We start from the raw sequence: 21,300 nt of genomic DNA, 5'->3' as shown, positions 1-21,300 counted from the left end.
GTGACGAGAAGTCTGTTTGTCCTGATGAGATGTTTAATTTGACTTCCTGTTGAGTCGGTGGAATGTTCTTGAACCAAAGCAGTTTCTTACTCATCCTGCCATTACGACAAATGTCTTCAAAGAGGGTCCAACAGTAGTGGAGTGATGAGTATTTTCTTTTTTAAACAGAAATGTGGGACCACTGAATCTGTGTGCGACTACTTTGTCTTACTGTCTTTACATTTGTCAATAAAAGTTGTACTTGGATTAACAATCAGCTTGTCGTTGAGACTTCAGGATCACTCACCACTTCATCTCAGTCGTCTGTCCTCCTCATTGTGTCGTACATATGAACCGTATCCTGTACATGTAGGGAGAGTGTGGATCAGCTCTGCAGTACATGAACAGTTGATGACGTCACGTCCGGGTTTCCACTGATCCCCACCATTCTGGAGGAAGAGCGGCTGGCTGCAGACGACCGGCGCCGCCAGACCAGAAGGGGCATGGCCTGATCATCTATTGCCCCTCCACACAGGAAGTTACGTCACTTCTACTGCCTTTTGTGTTCAGAGGATTTAAATGTCACTCCCTCCATTACACCTTTCCACTCAACTCACCCCCATCACTTCTCTCACCCCCTCCATCACCTCTCCTACTCCTTCCATCACCCCTCCACCACTCAACTCACCCCCTCCATCACCTCTCACTCCCTCCATAACCTCTCTCACCCCTTCCATCACCTCTCCTACTCCCTCCATCACTCCTCCATCACCCCTCCACCACTCAACTCACCCCCTCCATCACCTCTCACCCCCTCCATAACCTCTCTCACCCCCTCCATCACCTCTCACTCCCTCCATCACTCCTCCACCACTCAACTCACCCCCTCCATCACCTCTCACTCCCTCCATAACCTCTCTCACCCCCTCCATCACCTCTCACTCCCTCCATCACCCCTCCACCACTCAACTCACCCCCTCCATCACCTCTCACCCCCTCCATAACCTCTCTCACCCCTTCCATCACCTCTCCTACTCCCTCCATCACTCCTCCACCACTCAACTCACCCCCTCCATCACCTCTCACTCCCTCCATCACCCCTCCACCACTCAACTCATCCCCTCCATCACCTCTCACTCCCTCCATCATTCCTCCACCACTCAACTCACCCCCTCCATCACCTCTCACTCCCTCCATCACCCCTCCACCACTCAACTCACCCCCTCCATCACCTCTCACTCCCTCCATCACCCCTCCACCACTCAACTCCCCCCCTCCATCACCTCTCACTCCCTCCATCATTCCTCCACCACTCCTCATCCCCCATCACTCCCTCCAGTCACAAAATCCCACTGGTGCACAAAAACAATGATAAATCCTTTATTCCCGCTGCAGTGATCACCCTGAACCAAACCAAAAGAGACACTGAACCTTCCCAAGTTGTTTTTATCGACTGCTTTTAACATTTACTTTAGTCGTCTGTATTTGTGAGCTTGTGTCTTAATTGTGTTTTAAATAGGTGTTGTATTTTACTGCTGGATCCTGTCAATGAAGAATCTCTGTCACCCTTTAGGACAGACTATAAACACAATGAGCAAAGTAATGTCTCAGTCAATAAGAATAACAACATAAAAACAGCGGAAATGAGTTACAAATCACTGAATGATGATAATAAGTTTATTTTGGTTCAGGCTGAGGCCCCCATCGTGACTGTTTGGTTCCGATCCTGCTCTCCGTGTGGTGGACACATGTTTTCTTATTTCTTTTTTATAGCGAATAAACATGAAGACAACCAGCCTCAGTGGCGGTGTTACGTCTAGTGAGATATGTCCTCGGTTCTACATAGACAAGTCTATGTACGTGTGATTGTCACGTGATGTCCGACAAAAGGTGCGGTATTTATTTTTATTTATTTTTTAAACTATTTATTAACAAAAAACAAAATACAAAGAGGGAAAATAGTTAGTATAGTACAATAAGAATTACAGTATACAATATAACAGGAAGGAAGAGAATTGAATTGAATTCCATGAAAGAATGTGAAAGTAGAGTCTCTCGTGTCCCTGAAGTCTCCGCCTTTTCTACTCGGAGCGACAGAAAAACCTCTTTTTTTTCCTAATTCTGGAGATTAAAACCTGGAACAAACAGCGGGTTCAAGGTGAGGACGTTAGTAAAACTCTCATGTAGCTCTCGTTAAACCTGGCTGATCTTTACTTTCTTCATGTTGATTTCCTGAATCTGAAGGGCAGAAAAGGTCCAAACTGCTGGACTCAAGATTCGACATATGAAAGTGTTAATACTTAATGTTTGGTTTATAATCTGCTCTCTGCAATGTAAATAGAATGTGACAGCTGGGTAATCATAATGACGTAACGTAATGAAACTACTCACACAATTACCAAACATACCCAGGATATGTGTTTCCTGGATTAACTGAACCAGACATTGTGTACAATACAATACAAGTGAAAAACACTTCAAACGACCTGCTATCAGTAACACAATCTTTAACAGATTGAAAACATTAAGGCTTTCAACAGGATAAATAGTGCAGAAAATCTAATAAAACAAAGGCAATTTATCTCACAACACTGCCTAAATCAGATAATGTCAAGTAACAAAGGACACTTTCAAAGTCAAATGCAGGTGACTTTTAAATAAACTTATAAGTTACTAAATCCAAAATACCTGAGAACACTGCTTAGCAAACTCTGCTGTGCATTGTTAAAGAAAAAAACAACGTAGTGCTTACCTTTCTTATAATTTACAACAGAAATATAATGGGGTCCCCCGGCGAGCTCAGCTGGTAGAGCATGAGACTCACAATCTCAAGGTAGAGGGTTCATGTCCCACGCCGGGCGCCACCTTCCTGTAGGCTCTCCACCTGCAGGAAGGTTCTTAATGGTGCGATGTGATCTGGGTGACGGTGCTCAGACTGAAACCCCCACGACCCAGAAACGGATAAGAGGGAGGAGATGAATGAATATAATGGGTGTGTTGCTTCGCATGTAAAATAAAATAGCCCAGGAGATGGAGGTACGTAAGCAGGAGGTAGAGGTGCGTAAGCAGGAGATGGAGGTCCGTAAGCAGGAGATGGAGGTAGAAGCCATGCATCTGAGGGTAAAGGCACTGGAAATAGAGCGGGGAGTGGTTTATTCTGCAGTCCATCATCCCCTCATGGTCCACCCCACCAGAGTCCCCACCAAGGCTTTGACATGAGTCAGCACATTGCCTTGGTTCCTCCATTTCGTCAATCTGAGGTGGATTCATATTTCAGTGCTTTTCAACGCTTCGCTTCTGCGTTAGTGTCCTCCAGAGTTTTGGTCCTGACTGCTGCAGTGTAAACTTGTGGGTAAAGTGCAGGAGGTCTGTGCTAGTCTGTCCATGGAGCAGAGTCTGGATTACAGCACTTTTAAGGAAGCTGTGCTGCAGGCCTGTGAACTAGTTCCTGAGGCTTACAGGCAAAGTTTTCGAAGAAGAGAGAGACATGACCACCAGACCAATGTGGAGTTTGTTTGACAAACGGTGTCAAGCATGTAATGTTAGAACTGTGGAGGAAATGCGTGAGTGAATCCTGCTTGAGGAATTCAAAATGTTTACCTGAACACACCGTCGTGTATCTGAATGAACAAAAAGTGGTTTCTGTGACGGAAGCAGCCGTCCTCGCTGAGGAGTCCATCCTGACTCAGCAAAGTGTTTTTTCTGCTCCGTCGTCTCGCAGTCCAAGTTTTGCATCTGAGCGGAGAAATGGTTCACCGAAACTCACGGGTAAAAAAGTTTCCACAGCTGCCAGTGACAACCGAGTGTTTCTACTGCCGTGAGCCGGGTCACTTTATTGCCACTTGTCCAGCTCTGAAAAGAAAAGAAGGTTTGTGTAAATCTAATAAACCGCCTGCAGGTGTGTGTCTGATTAAAACCACGTCTTCGTCTGCAGTGAGTCCTGAGCCTCCGGTGAGTCCTGAGCCTCCGGTGAGTCCTGAGCCTCCGGTGCGTCCTGCGCCTCCGGTGCGTAAAGTGGCTGAAGTTGATGCCCGTTTCAAACCGGTGGCCACGCAGGGCTTTGTTTCCGTGTCTGCTGGAAAAAGAAAAGGTTCCGGTAACGATACTGCTGCTTACCATTCTGTGATGTTGAGTGGCGTCCTGCCGCCATCTCGTGAGACTTGTTGTGGTTGTGATGTGTTGGTGTGGGACATCGGGAGCTCCACTGCATCAGCTGTATTTACAGTCACCGCTGGTCACAGGTCAGGTGAAAGTAGTTGTGTCCGCGGTGGCCAGTCAGTGGTGCTGCATTCATTCTAGGTAATGATTCAGCTGGAGGAAACCTTTTTCCTCATCCAGTGGTTGTCTCCGTTTCGTCTGCTGACCGCTCTGCTGACCCCTCTGCTGACCCCTCTGCTGACCGCTCTGCACCAACTCTGTTCCCAGTGTGCGCCGTTGCACGCACAGGCTCGTAAACTCTGTGATATTGTTGATCTGTCTGAGTCATTCATGTCACACCTGGATGAGTGATAAATCTTTGGTTGTGGAGGACGTTTCTCTGTTTCCTGGTGATGAAGAGTTGAACCTGAATGTGACTCGTCAAATGTTGATTTCTGCTCAGAAAAAGGATTCAGCTCTCACTCTGTGTGTTGCTTCTGTTTCAGCTGACGACGGCACGTCACCACTTTTCTTTTTAGAAAATGTGGTGTTGATGAGAAAGTGGAGTCCTGGTTCTGACCAGTTACACGCTGTGTATCAGATAGTTCTGCCAAAAGTGTATCGCCTACAGGTGCTTAGTCTCGCACACGATTGTTTAGCAGGCCGTCTTGGTGTAAAAAACCTTACCACCGTGTGTTGAGCAGTTTCTTTTGGCCTGGATTGAAAACAGACGTGGCCAATCACTGCTGATCTTCTCACACACGTCAGCTCGCTGGAGAACCCAACCAACCCGTTCCACCGGCACCTTTGCACCCGATTCCTGTGGTTGGGGAACCATTTGAAAGATGATGCTTGACTGTGTGGGGCCGCTGCCAAAAACTAAATCTGGGCTTCAGTGTATCCTGACCGCCATGTGTGTTGCTCCTCGTTACCTACAGGCGATCCCCTTACGCACGCTAAGAGTTAAACCTGTTGTTAAGGCGCTGATCCAGGTGTTTTCTACATTTGGGCGACTAAAATAAATCCAAACTGACCAAGGCACAAACTTTATGTCTCGACTGTTTGCTCAGGTGGTTAAGGAGTTAAATATTAAACATCAGAAATGGAGTCCTTACCACCCGGAGTCTCAAGGGGCATTGGAAAGGTTCCATCAGACACTGAAGTCCATGATGTGAACATTGAGCTTGGAGACTAAGAAAGACCCGGATGAGGCTCTGCCTTCGTTAATGTTTGCGGTACGTGAAACTCCCCAAGAATCTTCAGGTTTCAGTCCGTGTGATCTAGTGTTTGGGCCCACTGTGTCTTCTGAAGGAAAGATGGTTGTCGGAGTCTCCTCAGCTTGAGCATAATGTGCTGGACTATGTCGGTACCTTTCATGAGCGTCTCCACCATGCTTTTCGTCTGGCTCAGGGAATTCTCTCGCAGGCTCAGTCTGACATGAAGCGACACAAAAAATCTGTACCGAGGGTGTTCAAACCAGGTGATCAAGTTCTGTTGTTGTTGCCGTTGCTTGGATCCAGTCCACAGTGTTGATTTACAGGTCTGAGCTGGAGCGTAAAATAAGTGACTCTGATTATGTGATTAAAGCTCCTGATGGTAAAAGAAGAACTGGTGTGAGTCATGTTAACATGCTAAAGCGTTACTTTGGTAGGGTTGACTCCCTTGTGCTTCTGAGGACCCTGTTGTTGTGACGTGTGAAGCTCCTCCACCGTATGTGTGTGATGATGGCCTGGAGGAAAAACGTGGTTTAATGCTGGTTGTTCGTTTACGAAACTCCGAGGTGCTGAATGATTTGGAATCATTTTTGTCACATTTATCGGAGTCTGACAGGGAAGAGATTATTCCGTTAATTGAGGACAATTTACACCTGTTTTCAGATTATCCCCGTCAAACGTCTGTCTTGGTACCGAGATACCAATACAGTACCGGTATACCGAACATCCCTATGCAGGAGCTGAGTGATGCATTCAGGGGCATCACGTAATTCCGCCCTCCGACACGTTAACGAGCTTTGGGGCTCATACAGTAGCGAGGTTTAAAGCTAAACATGATTAAAATATGACTGATAGTCATTAGACAGCTGGAAGTTTCAGCAGTGCAGCTCCAACATACTTCGTCCTGGACCGTTGGGACAGCACAACCAAATTTCTTCGGCCAGAAGGAGCTGGAAGAAGAAAATGATGTCATTTTATTCAGCAGGACCCCACGGTGTTGAACTTTCTTCTTGTTCTTATGGAGGATGAATCGGCCTTTATGGAGCACAAAGGTGAAGCAAACAGACAAAAAACACAAACGGAGAATGTAAAACCAGAACAAAACTTCCTCTTCAAACATGAGCAAAGAGAAAACATGAGAACAGAGCAAAGTCCCAAACTTCAAACAGAAGTATTATTCAGTTTATAACAAATACCTTACATTTAACATTTTATTTTCTTATGTCATGAGTTCAAATTAAGACACCAGAGTCTCAGTTTCACTCTGAATGAGCTTTTATAATGAAGAAAACACGGAGCTGTGTGTGTGTGTGTGTGTGTGTGTGTGTGTGTGTGTGTGTGTGTGTGTGTGTGTGTGTGTGTGTGTGTGTGTGTGTGTGTGTGTGTGTGTGTGTGTGTGTGTGTGTGTGTGTGTGTGTGTGTGTGTGTGTGTGTGTTCTTGTAGACTTCATCCAGAAAGTGAAAGCTATGAAGGTTACTGTACACTGGTACATCATGTCAGCGGTCTATCATAGAAGCTCTGAGGTGGAGTGCAGAATATCTCAGTTTGTCAGAAATATTCAGGACGTTTGGATGTGAGTCACGTGTTTCTGACTTGTTGTTTTGAGGTTTTTTTCTCTGCTCCAGTCAAAATGTCTCCTTGTGCTTTGTTGCAGAGTTCTGGATGTTTAAACTGTCCTCCTCCAAACCTCAGTGAGATGACGGCTTCACGACAAGAAAACCCTCAACCAGCCTGAGAAAATGGCTCCCAGGAGAACGCCTCCAACAACCATGGTCTTGATGGTAAAAGGCTTTATTCCCTTCAGGGATGTTTGTGTGTCTCTCTTTGTGTTTTGGACTCAGTTTATTGAAGAGAATTAGAAATTTGACTGAAGATCTGTGAAGGCCTGCTGAAGTCTGCCTCTGTGGACTTATGATGATATGAGGACATAAAGACATAAGGAACTTTATTTGTCATTGTGATAAAACATTGAAACTTCGTTGGTGACAGCCAGTCGGTAGCAGCGATATTGACTGAAAAAGAAATGAAATACTACAAATGTAGAATAACTAGAATAAATAAGAAGTAAGGTGCCTAGTAGGAAGACGAGGTGCATAAAAACAGCAGCTAGTATTATTTACAATGTAAAGTGAAGGCAGTTTTAGATTAGAGTGGAATGTTCTGTCTCGGTCTGTGGTTGAGGCAGGGGAGTGGGGGGCGGGGGTGGAGGAGGGGAGGGGTGATGGAGGCTACGGCTCTGGGGGAAAAGCTGCTCCTCAGTCTGCTGCTCTGTATTTTGATGCTGTGGAATCGCTTCCCTGATGGGAGCGGGGCAAACAGGTGGTGTCCGGGGTGAGTCCTGTCAGTGTAAGGGTCCGTGTCTGTGTCTTTGTGTGTCGTCAAGTCCGCGTCTCGCACTCTGTGTTCACTTCCTGTTTTGTTGTGAAGCCTCCGTCTGTCTGCGTCTCTGCCTCTTGTCCTTCCTGTGGGACTTCCCTCTCCTCATGTATTTAAACCTGCTCCTTCATGTCTCCTCCTTGCTTGCTTCATGACCCCAGCCTTTCCTCGTGTGATTCTTCACGTTTTGGATTTTCCCGTGTCCCAACCTCTGCCTGGATCTGGACTCCCTTTGTGAACGCTGATGGTAAACCTGTTGACCATGATCTTTCAATGAAAACCTGCAAACGCCAGTCTTGTGTTGGAGTCTGTTTCTGGGTTGTCCTCGGACCCTGGCAGTGAGGGGAGATCCTGGTGGCTCTCTTCTGCAGGCGTCCAGCATAAACAGCATCCAGGTCAGGAAGCTCAGCTCCGATGATCCTCTGGGCTGTCTTCACTACCTGAGCCCAGCAGCTGGAGTACCACACAGTGATGCCCTGGCAGAGGACGCTCTCCACAGTGCTCCTTCACCAGGAGCTGAGGGGAGAGACCAGCCTGCTTCAGCTTCCTGAGGAAGAAGAGCCTTTGCTGTGGCCTCTTCAGCAGGTGGAGGTGTTGACGGTCCAAGAAGAGGTCCCTGGTGATGTGGAGTCCCAGGAATTTGATGTTGTCCACCGCCTCCACCCTCTCACCGTTTATGTGCAGTGGACAGGGGGTGGTCTTCCTGGTCCTCCTGAAGTCCACAATGACCTCCTTGGTTTTGGTGGTGTTCAGAAGCAGGTTGTTCTCTGGACACCACCCAGTCAGGTGCTGGACCTCCTCTCTGTAGTGAGCCTCCTCGTTGTCCCTGATGAGTCCTACTATAGTGGTGTCATCAGTAAACTTCACTAGTGTTTGAGGGGTGGATGGTGGAGCAGTCCTGAGTAAAGAGGGTGAACGGGGCTGGACTGAGCACATAGCCCTGTGGCACACCAGTGTCCAGGATGATGGTGGAGGACGTGTGTCTTCCTAACCTGGCGTTCTGTGGCCTGCAGGTAAAAAGTCCATAATCCATGTGGAGCGTCCCAGATCCCAGAGTTTGTGGAGCAGTTTATGGGGATTATTGTGTTGGAGGCAGAGCTGAAGTCTATAAAGAGCATCTGGGAGTATGTGTTAGGTTGTTCCAGGTGAGTCAGGGTCGAGTGGAGAGCAGCAGAGACGGCATCCTCTGTAGAGCTGCATCCTCTGTAGAGCTGTTCCTCTGTGGAGCTGCATCCTCTGTGGAGCTGCATCCTCTGTAGAGCTGTTCCTCTGTAGAGCTGCATCCTCTGTAGAGCTACACCCTCTGTAGAGCTGCATCCTCTGTAGAGCTGTTCCTCTGTAGAGCTGCATCCCCTGTAGAGCAGTTCCTCTGTAGAGCAGTTCCTCTGTAGAGCTGCATCCTCTGTAGAGCTGCATCCTCTGTAGAGCTGCATCCTCTGTAGAGCTGTTCATCTGTAGAGCTGTTCCTCTGTAGAGCTGCATCCTCTGTAGAGCAGTTCCTCTGTGGAGCTGCATCCTCTGTGGAGCTGCATCCTCTGTAGAGCTGCACCCTCTGTAGAGCTGTTCCTCTGTGGAGCTGCATCCTCTGTGGAGCTGCATCCTCTGTAGAGCTGTTCCTCTGTAGAGCTGCATCCTCTGTAGAGCTGTTCCTCTGTAGAGCTGTTCCTCTGTAGAGCTACACCCTCTGTAGAGCTGTTCCTCTGTGGAGCTGCATCCTCTGTAGAGCTGTTCCTCTGTAGAGCTACACCCTCTGTAGAGCTGTTCCTCTGTGGAGCTGCATCCTCTGTAGAGCTGCATCCTCTGTAGAGCTGTTCCTCTGTAGAGCAGTTCCTCTGGTCTGTCCAGGTCTGCAGGGATGATGTCTCTGATGTGGGACAGGATGATCCTCTCAAAGCGCTTCATGACGACCAGGGTCAGGGCGACATATGAGGGTGTGACCTGAATGGAAAACATGTTCTTCCTGTTCCAGCTTCAGATTCTTTCCAGTTGACAGAACTAGTGTTCATGTGTTGGTTCTGTCAGATTGTGGAGTTTCTTCCTGAATATGTGGCAGAATAAAGTCAGTCTGCAAAAATAAACCTTTAACATGGAGCCGTCCATTATCTTCATTACCTGTTCAGTATTTGATGTGTGTTGCTGAAGCTCTTCTAGACTTGTTTTTATCTGTCTATCTATCTATCTGTCTATCTGTCTGTCTGTCTGTCTGTCTGTCTGTCTGTCTGTCTGTCTGTCTGTCTGTCTGTCTATCTATCTATCTATCTATCTATCTATCTATCTATCTATCTATCTATCTATCTATCTATCTATCTATCTATCTATCTATCTGTCTGTCTGTCTGTCTGTCTGTCTGTCTGTCTGTCTGTCTGTCTGTCTGTCTGTCTGTCTGTCTGTCTGTCTGTCTGTCTATCTATCTATCTATCTATCTATCTATCTATCTATCTATCTATCTATCTATCTATCTATCTATCTATCTATCTATCTATCTATCTATCTATCTATCTATCTATCTATCTATCTATCTATCTATCTATCTATCTATAGTCTAGCAGTGTGGCAGAGAGGTGAGGCAGCACAGCTGATGTCAATCAGGTGTGCTGCCTCACCTCTCTGCCACATAAAGGAGGAGACACACGGGGTGACGGGGGGAGTCCACACACACACACACACACACACACACACACACACACACACACACACACACACACACACACACACACTGGAGGAGAGCCTGAAGAGCAGCAGTGTTTCGTGGCGTTCCCTGTCTACTCTGGGTGTGGACCCAAGGGAGACGAGCATGTTTGCCACATGCAGGTCAAAGGTCAAAGGTCACACTGAGGTTAAGACGACTGTTAGCAGGTTGCTACGATACGACTGTAATTGCGACTGTTTGGACTTTGGTCCTGAAGATCTGAGGCGTGACACAAAGTCTTTACCCTCCAGAGGTTCACATTAAAATATAAAGTGTTTATTGTTCTGCTTCGATCCATTACAGCAGTAAGTTAATTAATAAAACAAATCAAATCAATATTTTACAAATAAAAACACTTGTTTGGATTTCAGTCGTAAAGTTTCTCATTACTTGATGAAAATCAAGGTAAGTAGTTGTTCTCTCTTATCAGGAGGTGATAAGCTGAGCTGTCAGGATATTAACTGATCCAGCCATTAAAATACACTGAACAAAAATATAAACACAATTCTTCATGAGCTGAACTAAAACTAAGGTTTTTTCTAAGCACACAGATTTATTTCTGTCAAATATGGTTCCTCAGTGTGTCTCAGTGTGTGTTAGTGAGCCGAGACACTCCCTGTGTCTCAGGTGGAGCAGATCAACATGTGAGTGAGACATCAGGACTGTTGTTAGGAGAGTCCAGGCTGCTCACACACTTCAGTCCTGGTGAGCTGCTCCTGGTACGCCATGAGAAACACGTCTAACATCTTCAGGTCTTTGCTTTTCATGGAGATGGATGCTTCAGGAACTGGAACTGAAATTACTAACTTGTTACTGAGTAATGTAGTGGGATTACAGTTTGTGATCCCTGGTCTGTCCTCCAGGATGTCTCCTCCCTGCTCTCCCCCTCTCCAGATCTTCGTCTTTTCTTTTCCATCTTCCTTCTCCATCACCGTCCTGCTCACAAGGTGACCTCCGATGAGAGTTTTCATCTGTTGTGTTTTTCCACCTGCTGCTCGTCTCTGTTACTGAAGTGTTCCATTTCTCTGGACAGGTGATTGTGATGAATATCTTCAGTGGAGATTCCCTCACATGCCATCCAGCCGAGTACCAGGTGAACCATGAGTGTTGTCCCATGTGTCAGGCAGGTAAGAACAGACTGAGGCCACTCCTGTTTGGCAGCTGAACATTGACATTGTTGTGACAGCAGAGCAGGTTATAACAGACACATTTTGATGTTTGTGTTGAACAGGAAGTCGAGTGAAAACGGACTGCACAGTGTTTTGGAGCACTTCCTGTCTGCCCTGTGTGGAGGGAACTTTCAGAGAAAAGCCCAACGGCTTGAAGAGGTGTTTGTCCTGTACCACCTGCGATCCCGGTAAAGTTCTGTCATTATTACATTAATTAGTCTGTGAGCAGATCGTCAACATGAGACCAAAGCAACACATGAATCAAGATCCTGAACCAAGATGGAGGAGAGTGGAGACTTCACTCCATGTTTCAGCCTTTCAGTCGTGATAAAGATGGACAGAAATCTAAAATCAGCTTTCCCGAGAGTCCCACGATGTATGATGTGTCTTTGGTGTGTTTTGTGTCGGACTGCGAGTTAACAAGTTAGTAAAGATTAGCCTGCAGACCTGTTAGTGTGAGCCACGGCTACCATTAGGCACTTTTCCATGACATAGTTCTGTCACCACTCGACTCGCTCGACTCACTCGGTGTGTGCGGAGTCATCACACCTTCTTCACCATCTGTTAGCAGCAGCTGATGTGAAAAGAAGACGAGCGGTACAATACTTTAAACTTCTCTAGAAATGTGGTTAACCGGCTTTCACCAGGACAGCGAGGGGTTTCATTTGGGTTTTTAACATCTGCTGTGACGACAGACGCTCTTGGAAGTCGGTCACCAGTTAACAGGGAAACCAGTTCATCCGAAACACCGGTGGTCTTGGTGGGTGTCCATCTGCTCGTAGCGGGTCGCTCCGTCCAGCTCCTGAATCCTCTGGTCGCCACCAGACAAAGAAACGTCAGCTTCTCATCGCTGCTCCACTGGTTGATCTCTGAGCGTCGCTCTATCTGTGAGCGTTCTGGGTGTAATTGGGTTTTAAAATAGCGGGTTAACTCGTATGAACTGGTCGTTCTCCTGACTCCTCTGTGTCCTCATGCTCCGGCCAATCAGTGGCCTGACGTCACACTGTCAGCTCGCCTCAGCTCTCTTGGAATCTCGGTGGACAAGGTACCATGAAAGTACCTGGTATCAGGTACTAACACGTAGTGGAAAAGCCTAAAAACTGAGGCAAGGTGAGGGAAGTACAGAAAGACCCCAATTGAGTTCCAGGTTGGCTAAATCCTCCTAATGTCATCACCAGTAGAAGTAAATCATCTAATCAACACATCCTCATGAAAGTTCAACTGTTCTGTGCAGAGTCGTGTCTCACTATCCTATAACTCTAATGGCCAGGAGGTACTGCGTTTCCTCAGAGTCTCTGAATGTGTTGGTTTGTTGTCCAGGCCGGCGGAAGCTCGTGGTTCCTTGGTTAGCGGTTAGCATCTGTGCTAAGTGGCTGTGCTATTGGGTGGAGGCTGGCAGAAGAAGCAGGACAGTTGTGGTTCCTGCAGTGGTTCTCGGTCCAGTGGTTCTGTCCTGCAGTGCCGGCCAGAGGAAGCTGGTCACTGGACCTGTACAGTCAGACTCAAGGTGCTGACGGTGGTCCTCCAGCAGGAGCGTCTGTGCGCCCCCTGCAGGAGCGGTGGGGATCCTGCCCTGCAAGGCGGCGTGGACCCACTGTAAACCTTTCCACAATGAGTTTAATCAATTCATAAAAATAGTAAAGAAAACCTGTGAAACGTTTGGATTGTTCTGTTTGTGTGCCGTCTGTGTAACCTCCACTTGTGTTGACAGGTTCTGGTTTGGCAGTAAAGACGTCGTGCACAGTGACATCAGACGCAGTCTGTGAACCGCTGGAAGGATTTCTGTGTATCGACTCTACAACTAACGGCTGTGCAGCAACAAAGAGGCACAGGAGCTGTGAGCCGGGTCAATACATCCAGCAGGAAGGTTGGTGTTGGCGCCTCATGTATCCCTGGTATTCTCTGTGCTGGGTCAGGAAGTGAAAAGAATTTAATCTTTATTAGTACTAGTGATGAAGGCAAACATGCTTCATTGACTGGATTTTAGGTTTCGGTCAGATGTGTGTGCAACATCAAGTTGGAGTCAGTAAATCTTGTGAAACCTTCCGTAGATTCATACAGGATTGCTTCACATCTGGACTGCTTTCTAAACCCACCGGGCTTCCTGACCTCGGTTCTGTCTGAACCATGACCCAACAGAGCAGACTGATAATCCACCCCACCGTGAAAACAGTGACGGAGGTGTTGAAAGTCTAGAAAGTAGTGCAGAAGAAGCTCGGACGTTGTTGTTTAAGACCCATTCTGAAGCCTCAATCATCCAAATGGAACCAGGTGGAGGAAGTAGGTGGATGCAGGCTGTGGTCTGGTGCTGCAGGCCAGAGAGGTGGAGGTCTAACAGCAGGAGCTCTGCAGGCTACAGACACACCATGGATACGCCTGGTTCTTCACACTGCTGCACCCAGTCAGTGGAGCTCAGGGTCACTGATCACTGTGTTCTGCAGGAACAGCCTTCACAGACACCCGCTGCTCCAACTGCAGTGACGGAACCTTCTCCAATGGATCCGGCACAACATGTCAGCAGCATACAAAGTGAGTGAAGCTTCTCCATTCTGGCAGCAGCAGGGACGTTCCTCTCATGTTTCACTCTGTCCATCCAGATGTGAGGAGCTGGACCTGCAGCAGATAACAGCTGGAACCACTTCAGCTGATGCTCAGTGTGGAACCCAGAGCAGTCCTGGGACAAGGAACCGTGCGGTTCCATTGTTGATTGGACCAGTTTTAATAGTTGTAATAGGTGTAATAGTTGGAATAGTTGTAATTATTAAACGAGAACCTAAAGGTAAGCTTTGGATATTGTGGAAATGTTATTCTGTAGATGATGAAATAATATTTTCATTTTTTTATCTGTTTTTAAATTAGGTTCCTTACAACAGCCACAACCAATAAATCCAGACGGAACCTCGGAGGTACGTTTGTTTCTCTCATTTATGAACTCAGTTTGAGCATTTAGTTTGACACGATAGCTCTACACCAGGGTCTCCACCCTGGTCCTCCAGTGTCCCTGTCCTGCAGGTGGAGCTCCTCCCAGTTTAACACACCTGAATCCTCATTGGGCTTTTTCACAGCCTTGGTGATGACATCATCATTAGATTCAGGTATGCTGAAGCAGGGAGGAACTAGAACCTGGTGGACCGGGGTCCTCCAGGACCGGGGTTGGACACCCCTGTTCTACACTATGTCACTTTAAGGAAATTAATAATGTTACGTATCTGTGTTGTTTATTTTACTGTGTGTTTGTAGTAAAAGTAAAACTTTGAGATTTTCTTTAATGAAAAGTTATTGAGTTATTGTAGAGTCGTTATAGAGTCACTATGAAGAGGCTGGAGAGTTGTTATAGAGTCACTACAGAGAGGCTGTAGAGTTGATATAGAGTCACTACAGAGGGGCTGTAGAGTCGTTATAGAGTCACTATGAAGAGGCTGGAGAGTTGTTATAGAGTCACTACAGAGAGGCTGTAGAGTTGATATAGAGTCACTACAGAGGGGCTGTAGAGTCGTTATAGAGTCACTATGAAGAGGCTGGAGAGTTGATATAGAGTCACCACAGAGGGGCTGTAGAGTTGATATAGAGTCACCACAGAGGGGCTGTAGAGTTGATATAGAGTCACTACAGAGGGGCTGTAGAGTCGTTATAGAGTCACTATGAAGAGGCTGGAGAGTTGTTATAGAGTCACCACAGAGGGGCTGTAGAGTTGTTATAGAGTCACCACAGAGGGGCTGTAGAGTTGATATAGAGTCACCACAGAGGGGCTGTATAGTTGATATAGAGTCACCACAGAGGGGCTGTAGAGTTGATATAGAGTCACCACAGAGGGGCTGTAGAGTTACTGGTTCATACAAAGCCAACAGGAATTGGGAGAGGATCTGTTTGCAGCAGATCTTCTTTGCTCAAAGGAGAAATCCCTGCTCATATTTTCACTCCTTTCACTTTGACATAATTTTTTCTTTGTTTTTATTTTTCCTTTATTTAGCCAGAAGAACCACATTGAGATTAATAATCTCTTTCAGCTGTTGAAGTAATCCTGTGTGAGCATGTATCCAGCCAACAGCTTTAGTGTTGAAGTCAGAACGTTCTGTCTCATAATGTCCAACGAGGTTTCACTGGAGCGTTTCAAACCATGGTGTTCTCTGTCTGTAACGACGATCTCTGATTTGGTGCAGAGGAAACGGCAGAACAGAGCTGAAGACTGAAAACCCCAAAGCTGTTGGTTCTCCAGAAGCAGAGCTGAAGCTCTTCAATGAGACAGAGAGTGACTCTGGACGCTCGTAACCCAATAGAGGAGGGGTGGGACTGACCCACACAGAGCCGACATCCCTTCACACTGCTCAATACTCATTACCAGTTCAGCAGGTAACTAGTTACTCTCCCTATGAGTGATATAGTGGTGTTCCTGTGAGGGTCTCTGCTGTTCAGGGATCCAGAGGAGGAGGAGCGAACGAGCGAACAGCTCAGAGAAAAGTTACGACCCGCAGGCTGACCAATACTTTAGACACTTCAGAGCATTAACAACTCATCACCAAAGTCTTTGTACCAACCAATAACGCAGTAGTGTCGGTCGTTCTGAATGTAATGACAATAACATAACGATATTTTACCATCAGGATTTTAAAAAAGTGTTGCATATTTGTCACGAGCAAATTGCTCAAAACCTGCAAACAAGCTTTTATTTTGAAGAAATGCAGTTTTATTTGTAAATGAACACATTATGAGCTACAGTTGTTGTTAGTTACGGAAGAGTATTAAAGCTGAAGCCTGTTCTGAAGCATCCTCCCACCACATCATCACTTCATTCATCCGCCTGCAATGCAGTTTGTAGAAGCTTCTCCTGTGCTGACATGTGGATGGACAGACGTTTCCACTTTGGAATTAAGACAATAATAGTACTAAAGAATAAATAATAAAGAAATCTTCACTTTGATTTTGGACTTTTTTCTGAAGCGCCTGAGGCTTTATTATTTTTTTTTTTTAACCTCCACATTTTTTCTTCTGCAATGGCCCTAATACTCTTCCCTATGTAATACTGATCCATTTTTGAGTAAATATTATAGCGGCTCGAATCTCATCACACTTTTGGTAAATTATTAGATTTTTGTCTTTATTCCATTGAAAAAGACCAACATTGTTACTTTACTGGTCTGAAGTTCTTGCTTTTTACATGTTATCACACGTTTCTTTATAATTCAGTACCTTTTACCCTACATGGTACATTTCACTACTTTTATTTTAGCACTAATCGTCCTAATTACTGTGGATTAGCACTAATATTTGTGTGAGGAGGAGCTTGTGAAGGAGGATCTGCTGAGGTCTGCGCTTCTCTGGCTCTTCAGGTTTTCATTGTGGAATCAAAGAAACAGGATGTTCTTAGGACATTTATTCGTGTTTTTGACCCTGTAAATAAAACTGTTCTTGTTTTCCAAATCCTGAGATGAATGCTTGTCGCCTCTACATTGTGTTTGTTGGTTCATTGTACCAGTTTATTCATCAGTTACTAGAATAATGTCTGATCAGTTACTTGATATCAACAAGCATTTCAGATATTTGTAAGAATTATTATTGACAGGAATTTCAAAAATGTTTATATCTCACACTTTATGTTTTGTTAAGTATTTTATTGTGAAATTCCAAAGGAAGTCTGGCCTGAATGAACTGTCTGAGGATTGAAACTCAAGCTGCAGAGCTGAGTGGAGAATCAGACTCTTGCTATGCAGATGATACGCCGTGATATGTCAAAGAAAATCCATCAAATAGATCAACACAGAGACTGAAACGAATATTAATGATTGTATTTCTGGGAACTTTGATTTTCTGGCCTGTGCAGCTCTGGTTCAGCATATTTAAAACTGTTTCTTAGAATCTTGATTGATTCTGGTCTCATTGTAGAAAAACACAGAAACCAGGGAACATATCTTGTTTTGTCTTTGATGTAAAATTGCCTGAATTCAACATGTGTTTAGTTTATTATTCACATTCACTTCATTTAATCAAAATATATTTCAGCAGTACTTGATCATAATCTATCAGAAAGCAGCAGGAAAACATTGACATCATTCCAGTTTTAACTTCATAGTTTGTTTAGTGAAAACGTTCTTTTCAAGACGATTCATGGTTAAAAAGTTTAAATACCAAAAACAGAAAAGTGTGACATGCAACATGACGCTTCCATCCTCACAGTCAGGACACAAACTAGTGTGTACCCCGCCCAGACGAGGGTCACCAGGACCCCCCTGGAGCCAGACCCAGGGTTAGTGTTCACCAGGACCCCCCTGGAGCCAGACCCAGGGTTGGTGTTCACCAGGACCCCCCTGGAACCACACCCAGGGTTGGTGTTCACCAGGACCCCCCTTGGAGCCAGGTCCAGGGTTGGTGTTCACCAGGACCCCCCTGGAGCCAGACCCAGGGTTAGTGTTCACCAGGACCCCCCTGGAGCCACACCCAGGGTTGGTGTTCACCAGGACCCCCCTTGGAGCCAGACCCAGGGTTGGTGTTCACCAGGACCCCCCCTGGAGCCAGATCCAGGGTTGGTGTTCACCAGGACCCCCCCTGGAGCCAGATCCAGGGTTGGTGTTCACCAGGACTTGGTGAACACCAACCCTGGGTCGGTGTTCACCAGGACTTGGTACCAGAGCTCCTCAGGTCTCAAGGTGATGATTGACCTTGTCGTTTCACTTGACCTGAGACTGTATGTTCTGGACACTCAGATGAAGAGAGGTGGCGGGAAAGACTGCAGGAAGACCCGGAAGACCCAAACACATAGTGAAGTTTTTCTGGGAAAGGCGAGCAGAGTACTCTGTCCACTTTCCTGAAAATGTCTCTTATGTACCAGAGGAGGTTGGGGACATGGAGTCTGAGTGGATCCTGTTCAAGACCTCCTGCTGTGGCCAGAAGCTAGTTTGGTGCCTGTCATGGTGGAAATCCAAGGATATGCTGGTGGACACCAGAGGTCCAGGAAACTGTCAAAGTGAAGAAGGCCTTTAGGGCCTGGGGGACTCGGGACTCTGGACTCAGCAGGCTAAACGGGCCACAGCTGTACCGGTTGTGGAAGCAGAATCTGTGGTTCAGAAGTTCAGAGAGACCATGGAGAGGGACTTTCTGTTGGTCTCAAGCAGGTTCTGGGTCACCGTCCGGCGGCTCAGGAGGGGTCGGAGGAGTATTTTCAAGCTGTGCTCAGCAGGAGTGGACATCCTCTGACCTCGAATGAGGACATCCTTCAGAGGTGGAAGGAAGACTTTGAGAATCTCCTGAACTAAAGCCTCGTTTCCACAGTGCCCCTTGGTACCGGTGCCGGTCGGGTGGGGTCGGCTATCCGTAACCAGACTCATATCAGTGCCGCGTTTCCATTACACGGGGTTCGGTTTGAAATGTAGGCGGGGTTATGAACGGTGTCGTAATCATGCAGGATGTGACGCCATAACGGGAGGACATTTTCAAAAAAGTTTCCTGATTGCTGCAGAAGAACTGATTGGAAATGGCTGCTTGCTGGGAGAACAGGTCGTCACGGACCAATGAGCAGACGGCAGTGTTGAAGCTCCTCCCCCTCATATCCGGCACATTGTGCCTGGTACCCCAAGTGGAGGGGTAGCGAGAAATGGTTACCAATGGTACCGGTTGGTAACGGTTCTGAGTCAGTGGAAACGCACAACAACCGGTTCCGACCTGACCCGTACCGGCACCAAGGGGCACTGTGGAAACGGGGCTTTACATGCCTCCCTTACAGGAAAGAGGCCCTGAAGCTTCTGGGCTGTCCTGGTCCATTTCCCTGGTGGAGGTCACCAGGGTAGTCACAAAACTCCTTGTTGGCAGGTGCAGTGCTAGTTTTCCTCCACACAGAGTCATTAGTCCATAAGGTTCAGTGTTGGTTCCTCTGACCAGACCTCCGTCCTCCATGTTTGCTGAGTCTCCAACATGGCTGCGGTCAACCTGCAGACGAGACGTCTGGTTTTGTTTGAACAAAGTCTTTCTTCTTGTGTGATTTGTGAAGGGCTAGTTGAGGACTGATAGTTGTCCAGAGGACTGATAGTTGTCTAGAGCAGTGATTCTCAACCGGGGCTCCGCGGACCCCTAGTGGTCCGTGGTGTAATTGCAAGGGGTCCATGAAATTCAAACATCTCTTAAAAAAAGATCCTATGACAGGAGTCCTCAGTAGGCGGCCCGCCGGAGCTTCCTGTCTGGCCGGCGCCGGCCCATTAGCTGCACATCAATGTGAAATAAAGTGGAATTTGAACTCTGACTGGACTGAACAGGTTAGTTTGATGTTACCGACCCAGACTAGATCTGCAGCAGACCAGAGCGGTCAGCAGAGTGGATCAGAACTTCAACTCTCTGCATGCAGCAGCTTTAATACCAACGAGCCTCCAAAGGCCCACAGCCTCAAAACAGAAAACATCAGGTGATACAAGCCCTCTGGGTCTACGCTCTGGGTCTACGCTCTGGGTCTACGCTCTGGGTCTACGCTCTGTCAGCATTGGTACAAGAGAGCAGCAGCAGCAGCATCGCTGCTTTCACCTTCTCTAGCTCTACATGCTCTCTCTGTACCTTCCATCCATCCATTTTCTCCATCTTATCAGTTCCCGGGTGGTGGGGTGTCAGTCTGAGCACCGTCACCCAGATCACATTGACCAATTAAGAACCTTCCTGCAGGTGGAGAGCCCACAGGAAGGTGGAGAGCCCACAGGAAGGTGGAGAGCCCACAGGAAGGTGGTGCCTGTCTCTCTCTAACTTTATCTGATTATTCACGTTACATTTTAAACCCTGTCCCTCTGTTGTCTGGATCAGCTCATCGGTAACATCCCCCCTGCGGTTTGCGTGCTGCCTAATTGTGGGAGGAGTCAAAGGGAGGGCCTACCTTGATTGTGATTGGCTGGTTGGAGCAACACACTTTTTAAAACCTGAAACAAGCCAGGGACAGAGAGGACAGACTGTCTTCACTTCTGGGACGTCAGTCCAGGGATGAGGATGATTAGTACTGCTGGAGAACCTTTAGGAAGTGAAGTTTACATAATATGACCTTTTAAATAGATATTTAAGTTTTTAAATTACATTTGCTTTTTGGAAAACGTCACAAAGTTGAACTTTGAGAATCTCTCATCTCATATGATCGACTGAGGTTCTGCTTGGCCTCTTAATGCTTATTTCACTAGTGTGAACATAATATTCAAGTTACTCTAGCTGAAGTCAATAATATATATATTATTTCTTTTCTTTTTTATTGGTTTGTTATTGCTGGTGTGGTGTGGTGTGTTAACTTGTTTTCATCTTCTGTTGTTTTTGAAACATGTCTTGTGTATATTGTGCTTTAATGTAATTGTGATTGTGGTGATTGTACTATATCTGAAAATGATAAATAAAATATGTTTTTAAAAAAGGGGCTGTTTGAATTGACTTAAAGTATTTGATGTTTTGGAAGTTGGCGTACAGGCTCCTGCTGTTAATCTGGAGTATTGATAAAGTGTTCTCTGTATTAATGTTGGTGTTGAATTGATCTTGAGTTTAATAATTACAATCTTAATTAATGTGACAAACAAACATTGTTGTGGGGATGAATGTCATCGTCTATGTTGTGTGAAAGGTGTTCAGTATTTAGAACCGTTACAGCTGTAAGTCATAGTGCTCGACCATACCGAGAAGAGAATGATTGAGTCCAGAGTGTGTTAGTATCTCCTGTAGCCATGAAGAGTGTGTTAGTATCTCCTGTAGCCACCCAGAGTGTGTTAGTATCTCCTGTAGCCATGAAGAGTG

General features: G+C 46.4%; 1 protein-coding gene across 2 annotated transcripts; it reads left to right on the top strand.

Moving 5' to 3' along the window:
* Positions 1-1,828: 1,828 nt before the first annotated feature.
* LOC308113027 (tumor necrosis factor receptor superfamily member 14-like) lies at positions 1,829-16,988 on the top strand. 2 transcript variants are annotated; one of them, XM_080468920.1, is made up of 9 exons: positions 1,829-1,869; positions 6,986-7,112; positions 11,430-11,523; positions 11,628-11,753; positions 13,277-13,432; positions 14,007-14,094; positions 14,163-14,344; positions 14,425-14,471; positions 15,726-16,988. In XM_080468920.1, exons 2-9 carry the CDS (start codon positions 7,071-7,073, stop codon positions 15,753-15,755), a joined length of 765 nt encoding a protein of 254 aa, XP_080325046.1. In that variant the 5' UTR covers positions 1,829-1,869; positions 6,986-7,070; the 3' UTR covers positions 15,756-16,988. The 2 variants fall into 2 exon arrangements, with proteins under 2 accessions (XP_080325046.1, XP_080325045.1); XM_080468919.1 differs by having other exon boundaries at positions 1,842-2,137.
* The last annotated feature ends 4,312 nt before the right edge of the window (positions 16,989-21,300 follow it).

This window comes from Lipophrys pholis (assembly GCF_963383615.2).
Source record: "Lipophrys pholis genome assembly, chromosome: 8".
Taxonomy (NCBI): Eukaryota; Metazoa; Chordata; class Actinopteri; order Blenniiformes; family Blenniidae; genus Lipophrys; species Lipophrys pholis.
This window is presented reverse-complemented; position numbering and strand designations above follow the sequence as displayed.

Bases quoted from the DNA above. Each gene is read 5' to 3' on its own strand.
- LOC308113027 (XM_080468920.1), top strand. From the start codon at position 7,071: ATGGCTCCCAGGAGAACGCCTCCAACAACCATGGTCTTGATG. The intron at 11,524-11,627 runs GTAAGAACAGAC...TGTGTTGAACAG, and splicing joins TTGTCCCATGTGTCAGGCAG to GAAGTCGAGTGAAAACGGAC. The intron at 11,754-13,276 runs GTAAAGTTCTGT...TTGTGTTGACAG, and splicing joins CTGTACCACCTGCGATCCCG to GTTCTGGTTTGGCAGTAAAG.